Source organism: Alosa alosa, chromosome 2, assembly GCF_017589495.1.
Source record: "Alosa alosa isolate M-15738 ecotype Scorff River chromosome 2, AALO_Geno_1.1, whole genome shotgun sequence".
In the NCBI taxonomy this organism is placed as follows: domain Eukaryota; kingdom Metazoa; phylum Chordata; class Actinopteri; order Clupeiformes; family Clupeidae; genus Alosa; species Alosa alosa.
The window spans coordinates 18,271,183-18,280,218 of NC_063190.1; the positions used below are offsets into that span (position 1 = coordinate 18,271,183).

Genomic DNA, 9,036 nt, shown 5'->3' on the forward strand with positions numbered 1-9,036 from the left:
TATTTGTATGTCGCTTTGGACAAAAGCGTAACCATAACCATCATTATCATAATGTGGTATTTTCTTGTGCACTTGAAACAAAGAATAAAAATAAGTTTCTTTAAATGTAGTACAACTTTAACACACCACACACTGAACAGCAAAGTAGCTTCCTGATTATGTGTAAAATGTTTACAGAGTATCCTGATGTAGTAGGTCCATGTTCTCATATTTTTACAGCTGACATGAAGGCTGCAATATTACAATTTTGATTTATAATGGAGCACCCTCTCTGGTGAAAGACCAGCAAGCCTGTGGTAGAGGCATACGATTACAGACATATTGAGAGAGCCTGTAAATGAGTTGTCACAGTTTTCAATTTAGACGTATTATTTTGAAATGGGGTACGTTAACGGGAGGATTTACACATCACTGGCAAGACCTGATCAAATCATACCAATGCAAAATGCTTCTCCAGCAGTGCAATCACCGGTAACAATGATACCTTAACTCAGCATTTTCAGATACCGCTGTTATGAGCATACTAAGCAAATTGTCCATTTGTAACTTTGAATCCTACCTCACGTTAAGCTACGGTCCAATATGTGTTCACTAAAAAACAAGTAACGTTATTTGTCTGGCTAATTAATAAATGGTTGTCGACCTAGCAGGCTAGGTGACGTTTATTGCCATTCGTGCAAAACTAAGCAAGAGTTAACGTTAATGAAACTTAACATCGCCTTCTCCCAGTGACGTAAGTGTATTCAAATGAAGTTGCAACGGTGGTGGTGGCGGCAATCACTGGTCACATTAAACCATTTGAAACAAGTAGGACTGTAAATGATCGTGACTATGGCTAACGTCACTTCGGATCAATATAGCAGAGCCCTTTTACTTTACCTATCAACTGGCTAATGCTAGCATGATTTAGCATGCTATAAGCTAATATACTTAGCATCTACGAAAGATTAGCACATATATTTTTTCACTAAGAATCTGTCACAACTAACAACGATGTCTCTTACAAACAATTATACAATGTATGACTATCAATATGTATTTAATCAGACTGTGATAAGATATAGCCTAATGATAATAACATCAACACTTATTTAGGTTAGATTACGTGTCGATATTAGGTGTCGTTAAAATAAGGTAGCGACAAAGCATCGTGTCTGCTGCCAGCCAGCTGTCAATCATAGGTGTAAACACGCCCTTTTTAGATTTGTTAAAATAACACAAAAAAAAAATAATTTCAGCGAGAAAAGAAAAATAGTGTGTATTGAAGCATCTTGAAAACTATTTTTTCGAATAAAATGTTGTAGATGCAAAAATAGTTTTAGGTGAGAAAAGTGACACGGAAAGTTGGCTACTTGCCTATTGAAATACATGGAGATGGGCGGAGTTACGCGTTACTGCAACCAGCCACCAGGGGGCTCTGGACTAGCGCTCGCATCACTCTTAACAGACGGCACACTGTCCAGTTCTATATATACAGTCTATGGTCTCAGTCTTTAAGCATACAATATGGCTGTATAAAGACTACAGATCCTGTTCAACTGCTTCCTGTGCCCTCAACTATTTCAAAATAAAAGTCCTCATTAGCTAGTTAGCATCATTAGCATAGTTAGCATTTTAGCAGAACTGCTAAAAATGATTAGGTAAGTTAGCTAAGTAACATGGTTAGCATAGTTAACATTGTTAGCATAGTTAACATTTTTCCAAAACTGCTAGAAAACATGAGCTAAGTTAACTAAGTAACTTGGTCAAAATAATTAGCTTTGTCACCATAACTGCTAGCAAACATTAGAGCCATTCCAACTGTCAGTTATCGTCAACTATCTACCTATAGAGCCTTTAAACTATTTGTCTATCAACACGCATTAAACTATCAGTCTGTCAACAACTTTTAAACTTTCAACATTCATTAAACTATCTGTCTATTAAACTATCTGTCTATTAACAACTGTTAAACTATCTACATTCAACTTTTAAACTGTCTATGTCTAAACTATCAACTTTTGTCTGTCCTAGCTTCATTTTCATGCACTCGTAATTCCCTGGAATTACATTCTCTAGTTGTCTATATTATACTGTATTGCGTTGTGGATTCTGTGCATACCCTGAAGTGAAATATGCATTGCAATACCATGCATTGCTCTCTGGTAGCTGAACCATAGCTGGCACATTTCTCTGCCCGCCGAGCGAGGAAAAGAATATTGCCCCCCCACCCCACCATCAGGACACTCACAATGTCCCAACAGCTTGTGGTGAAATGCAGTGGATTTTGTTGAGCAATTCAATGCAGTGGTTTTGTTTAGCAATTCAGAGCAAAAGTTTAGTTTAAAGTTTAAAAGGCTTAGGTTTCTATTTATAGCAAGTCAAAGTTATGATAGCAGCTAATCAATACGAAACAATTTATTAATTCTCCCTTAACCATCCATATCTTAGTTTGCCCAATGAATATGACAAAACAATTATTTTGGTCGTGAATTTATTCAAACCTGTTTTCCAACTTACAGAGAAGAAACGACACAATCAAACACTGACTGGACCCATTGTACAGACACACCATGACATTTCCAGGTATAGTTTGTCAAAGTATGACAATAATAAAGAATAAAGCACAAGAATATTCAGAGACTGGCTGGTGGGCATGATAATATGTTCTTTAGATTTTTAAGAGTAAACACTGAGTCTTATAAACGGGTAAAAATACATTTAAATTCATTCTGTAATGTCAGGACTTATACAAAACAGCTTATTTGATATTGAAAAGCAAAACATTGAATTTAATCTGTGTCTAGTTTTATTCACGTTCTTTGCTCCTTCTATGTTTAATAATTCAATAGGCTCACAATGTTTAAACATACACATAAAAACCTAAACTGAACATTTTCAAACTGTAGAACTATTTGCTCCTTTGAATCCCAGTTCATTAGATGGAAAGCTTTCCCGTACCCTGTATGCATATATTATACATAAACACAGAGCCGGGAAGCACTGAAGGCCCATATTCGCTTGATACCATCACTTCACATTCAACAGTAAATGTTAGAGCAAACCCATGGCAGTAACATGTGGTCTCCAGCAAGATGACATACTTCAGTATGCATTTCCATGACTTGATACATTCTAGGTAGACCATCTGAAGCCTGTTGGGTCATGACCATTATCTTTTCAAAAGAGCAATTTCAATTCTGTCATGTTTGGATGACGTGAAGGATGTGAGAACTGTATTATTTTATCACATAGATTCACTGCATACAGAAAGTGTACTCAGGTGTGTGCATCAGATATGGACATGGTCCTTTCACACATTTGAGTGTATATGAAATTAAGGGTGTTATCAAGAAGCTAAATGGAATCTGTACACACGGCAAGTGGCCAGTGCAGAAATCTTTGAGAGTGGCCAATTTACCACAATGGACACCATTTCTACCATTGATGTCATGTTTTTAGTTACTGCCAAGTCTGCCGTGCATCCACATTCGCTTTTGCCACACAGCTGGATGGAACAATATGAATGGTGTGGTGAATTGATGTGTGGCATTACATATACTGTATATGCATGTTTTATTTATTTATTTTTAAAATTAAAATACAAGGTGAGAACACATCTCGAGAAGAATATCCTCTTATCTGCTGAACAAGCGAGCAGGCTAGTTCTTAGGTCCCTCACAGCGGTGTAATGCTGTTTCCAGTTATTATTTTCTATCACATAATCATAAGAATGGGGATCAAGCTGTTAGGCAAAGCAGAAGTTCATGTTGTTGGTGGCTTATGTACAAATGCAGGAGGAGAGAAAAAACAGGTAGCAACTAAGACAAACCCAGAGCACAGTTATGAGATATGTGAGGCCTATGTGATGGTGACAGTGCGCTTACATGTGCAAAACAATCAGAATAAAGCACCAATCGGAGTATTAGAATTTGGAATATTTCAGTTAAGCTAAGCAAGGTTCCATAGAACGTTATAAACTCCAACTGTTATCTCCTCCGATTTTATCAAATTTAAGTTCAATCGGAGAACTCAGTTTACATTACATTTTCAATTGGAGTAAAGAATTTAATCAGAGTGAAATCTGATTGTTTGCTTGCATGTAGCCAGTTGATTCAGGGGGACTTTCCTGGAAAGGTCAGTTTGACCACCATGCTGTGGCTGTGAATTGACCGTAAGAGTTTTTTCAAAGTCACAGGGCAGAGCTTAACACAGGTGCCTATTCTGTGTTGACATTGGTTGTGTGGGGTGGGATACAAAAAGAATAAAAAGACAAAGTTACAGAGAGGGAAGGTGAGAGAATGAAAAGATAAAAAGAAAAGAGAAGGAAAGAAAACACTTTGGACATTTATCAATGTTCAAAATGTGTGTTATCAATGTGAAGCCACTGAAAACTGAAAAAAGGAAAGGAAAGAATAAAAAAGAAAGACCGAAAGCAGCAAGGGTAAACAAAAAGAGGGTAACACATGAACAACAGATATGGCAAAAGGAAAGACAAAGGATAAAACAAAAACAAGTGAAGTAAACTAATAAAGAGGGATAGAGGCAGAGAGATGGGGGCTCTTGTTTTCCAGTGGCTGACAGCAGACAGCTTACTAAGGAAGCCCTGGGAGGCAACATATGGCATCGAGATGTACATGCGCCTGCTTCTATTTCAACCTCTGCCAGCATCAGGCTGTCAGTCAATACCTTGGAGACATGACTGGATAGGCTGCCACCACCACCACCCTAGATTCAGAGGATATAAGATCATAAGATATCAGATCACAGTAAAGTAATCACTGAGTGTATTTGTGACGTCCTTACATGGAATAATACTGACAGCCAAATCCAGAAGAAATGTAAGCCATATGAGAAATTGACAGCGAAAGATCACCACTGTGTATAAGGCATAATCTCTGTGTCCTTGAGTTAGTCGTGCTAAGAGCGCCTGTGTGAGAGCGTCTGTGTGGTGTCTTGTCTTCTTATACAAAGCTGGACTTAAAGTTATGAATGCAAAGGTCCTTTTTACCCTGTCTGTAGTGATTCCAGTATAAATGCAAAAGTCCTTATTACCCTATCTGTAGTAATTCAAGATTTGTCAGGATTGTACCTTTCAGTTAGTCAAGCTGATGTGATGATTATCTCCATGTCAAGACTACAAAGACAAATATACTCAGAAGCTTTTTCAACTGCCTGTTGAGAGTACTAGGTCATAAGAAAAGAGATTTTTGAATTCAGTTTGGTTTGGCTCAATTCACCCTTCGCTAAGTCCCGCCCTCCTTAGTTACTGTTGCTATGCCTGACAAGCTTTAGTACCCTGCACGTCTATTACATAGGGGGAGAACCGGGACTTTTCAATGAAATGTAATTGACAAAGACATCTACCATACTGAAAGCTAATATTTTGTCACTAGCAACCTACATCTGCCCTCTGTCAAATACAGTTGGAATTTCATGTCTGAACAAAACCGTTCATGAGTTATTTTAGCAGAAGTCGAATGTGCATTTTGTTTCATTCGACTCTCCTGTCTCCTAGAATGAATAGAACAGACATGGGGGACGAAAGAAACATACCATTTAAGCTATGTACTTCCCACAACTTCAATATTTGACAACATATCATGAATGTACTTCAAATAGTTGTTATGTTAAATAGATTGCTGATGGGCTATACATCTTGGTGAACGTCTGTTAACAACTTCTTGCCGTTATCGTGAAGCGTGTATCTCACGGTTATGGAAATATCATGCAATATGCCATTTTTTATAGTTAGAACAATATGTGTTCCCAATTATATCATGTTTCTATAGTGTAACATGTTATTTCACTGTGTCTTTACGCGGGTTAGGGCACCACACATCCAAATAAGTGCCCTTCATGACCCACAGGCCTTCAGTCTCCACAGGTTAACATGGCAAAACTCGAAAAGCTTGTCAGACCTCCCGTGCCTAGTGACAGGTTGCTAAGCCACGATTGGCCTGTGGCGGTTTTCGGGTGTGGCTTAGCGAAGGGTGAATTGTGTACATTCTTTCGATTTCTAAAGGCAAAAGTACTCATTAGTAGGAAAAACAGCTCAATGACACAATACACAGTACATAGACAAGTGAAGTGTTCAATAATTTTGAGATGCTTTTCTGGTGCTTAAGGACTTATATGGATGTTAATGCTATGGGAAAGACATCGGCCCACAACTAACCATCCTTAAGTGTTCAGGTGACCAAAATGAGCAGTTGAGCTGATCCCATTCAGGTGACGATCCCTCTACTGACATGACCACCGATCCTCAATGTTCAGTATGTCTTTGCTGACATGTCTGATGCATGAGGTGTCATCACCCCCACAGGTGCAGAGGGAGCACCCCCCAAAAAGACTCAGTCTTGATGTCCTCAGGTCACATGTGAACGCAGCTGCCACTCCATCTTCACGTGCAGCACAGTCAACTGCCCACCATGATGGGCTCCACCGTAAGAATGTCCGTTCGACCCGTCCCCGACAGTGACAACGACTGCGGAGCGGAACTCTTCTTCAGGCTCGGACGGGAGGGGCAGGGTGCTCCCCCCGCCTTCCTCTCGGGCCAGGCAGCGCGGTGATGCCCATTCTGACTGCTAGGAGGCAGCAGGCTCTGTCGCTGCTGCTGTCGCTGCTGCTGCCGCTCCTGCGACGAGGCATCAACAGCGGCGGCCACCCGCTTCCTCCAGGGACACACGGCCAGCAGGCGCTTGAGCTCGGCCCTGAAGCTGTGGTTGAGCCAGCAGTAGATGAAGGGGTTGTAGCAGGTGCTGCTCATGGCCAGCCAGTGGAAGGAGAAGTAGAGGATGTTGTTGGAGCGGATGGCGCGGCTGGAGAGCAGCAGCACGTAGCAGTTGAGCGGGAACCAGCAGACGGCGAACACCACTACCACCGCCATCAGCATCTTGATGGTGCGCTTGCGCTTGCGTCGCTGCAGGAAGTACTGCTCGCTTGTCACGTCGCCGATGGCGTTCGGGCGCCACAGGCGTCGAGCCACGCCCAGGTAGGCACCGCTGATGATGAGGAGGGGCAGCACGTAGAGCAGGACAAAGGTGGCCAGGTCCAGATACTGCCAGAAGATGTCCGAGGGTTCCGGAAAGTCAGGCACACAGAGGCAGCGGACTATTTCTTTACTGGTAGTGATTTGAGCGAAAAGTAGGATGGCAGCAACGGGAGCAACATTGTGTTGGAGAGAGAGAGAGAGAGACAGAGAGAGAGAGAGAACAGGATAAATTACATAACTTTACAAAGTGGAAAAGGAAGTCATTGCGGTCTGTGAAAGCACTGCACAAAGCCTATAACACTGAAAGGACATAGTATGGTGATGTGTGCTTACCTGTATACAAATGTAAAAAGCTTCTGATAAATGGCATGCGGTAAAGAGAAGGAGCCACCCATCAGCCATATTACTGCAATGTAGATGAACCCTCGAAGAGTGGAAATCCTTGGTCTCAAAGGGTGCAAAATTACCTGCAGCAAAAGATTGACCAAAACAATTTAGCTGGAATGATCAGCCTGCAAATGTGTAGACTTCATTGACTGATTGATTTGAAAAGCAAATTTATTCACATTTGCATTGAAATGTAAAAAAAAAAAATAGACACATATAAATACAAACATGTGCTAAACGATACGCATGAGGCTAATTAAATTCGGAGCTTTTACATACAGTATCTGGGAGATTTAACTTGACACGCATTTTCAGCTCCAGTGGGGTGGACAGCGCCCTAGACTTAAACCGGTTGCCAAATAGAATCAATATGCTTGAAAGCAAAGCACACGAGTTTGCTTATCTAATCAGTTCCCGAAGGAAAAACAATTATGAGTTTAATCACCACAAGGATGGCCATAAGCAAGTAGGAGTATAAAAGTATCCCAGTACAGGGATATAAAAGTACCCATGTGTGCCATAGAGAATAAAGCTATTTCTTGGCCGATTTTTTAATCATCATTCATTATTTTACGCTGCATCAGATTAAGCTGTAGTTCTGCTGCCAATGCATCTGTGATGCTGTTCAGTCACGCACCTGTAATGCTGTTTTTGTCAGTGTTGAAGGTGCGTTATCAATGTAAAGCCACTAAGAAATGTCAGCGCAGAGATGGTAACCAAATGAAATTAGCAGTTTATACCAACCTGACGTCTGTCCAGAGCTATAGCCGTGAGGGTGAGAGTGGACACGTGCAGGGAGCAGTACTGCACGAAGCGACTGATATGACACATGCCCTTTCCGAATACCCAGGTGCTGATGACAAAACGAACCTGGAACAGGCAGGGGACTGTTTACAGAGATACAAAAAACAGGCAAAGACACAAACAGATTCTGCAATTCCTTCATTAATCCATCCATCCGTTCATTCATTCTTACTTTACTAAGGTGATTCATACTTACTAAGGTGAATGGAGTGTTCAGCAAGGTGATAAGAATGTCCGCTATGGCCAGGTTGGCAATAAATAAACTCGTGACAGAGCGCGTTTGTTTATTCTTCATTACCACGTGGCAAACTAGGGAATTCCCGAAGAGCGATATGACAATAATAAAAGAATAAGCGATGATCAACAAAACTTTCGTAGTGGGATTTTGAGACTCAGCGCCATATTTTTTCTTGCCTAGCAAAGTCTGCCAGTCAGCAAGGGCATTCTCATCCAAAGTGTAAATCGACCTGTTCAAAGAAAATTGAAGAATTTCATCTGTCTCCGTTGAGTTCCGCGCGAAAGACTCCATCTTTTCGAGACGGTTAATAAAAACCACCAAAGCTATCCACACGCTCAAGATCCTCATAGGCTACTGCTACTCTACTCGGCAGTAGGACCTTATGGCAGAGGTGCGGTTCCTGACAACGCAAGAACCTACAGTACGCACGAGAGCGCCCCGATTCTCCGTTGGTTATATGAACTGCAGAAACTGCAGTTGACAGGCAGATTGTTGCGATTCATTCTCCTCTTAAACTTTCCCCCACCCCTCACAGCCGTGATCATGGCAAAGTAATCAAAATTTAAATTGTCATATTTGACGACAAATGGGAATGCAGACAGATTATGTTTTATATAATCTTTTAAACCTGATC

General features: G+C 41.0%; 1 protein-coding gene across 1 annotated transcript; it reads right to left on the reverse strand.

The window, feature by feature from the left end:
- Nucleotides 1-6,028: 6,028 nt before the first annotated feature.
- On the reverse strand, nt 6,029-8,796 carry LOC125291023 (probable G-protein coupled receptor 83). The gene is made up of 4 exons (XM_048237538.1): nt 8,361-8,796; nt 8,105-8,230; nt 7,307-7,440; nt 6,029-7,103 (listed from the first exon to the last, which is right to left on the reverse strand). The coding sequence occupies exons 1-4, from the start codon at nt 8,748-8,750 to the stop codon at nt 6,398-6,400; spliced, it is 1,356 nt and encodes a 451-aa protein (XP_048093495.1). The 5' UTR covers nt 8,751-8,796; the 3' UTR covers nt 6,029-6,397.
- Between the last annotated feature and the right edge of the window lie 240 nt (nt 8,797-9,036).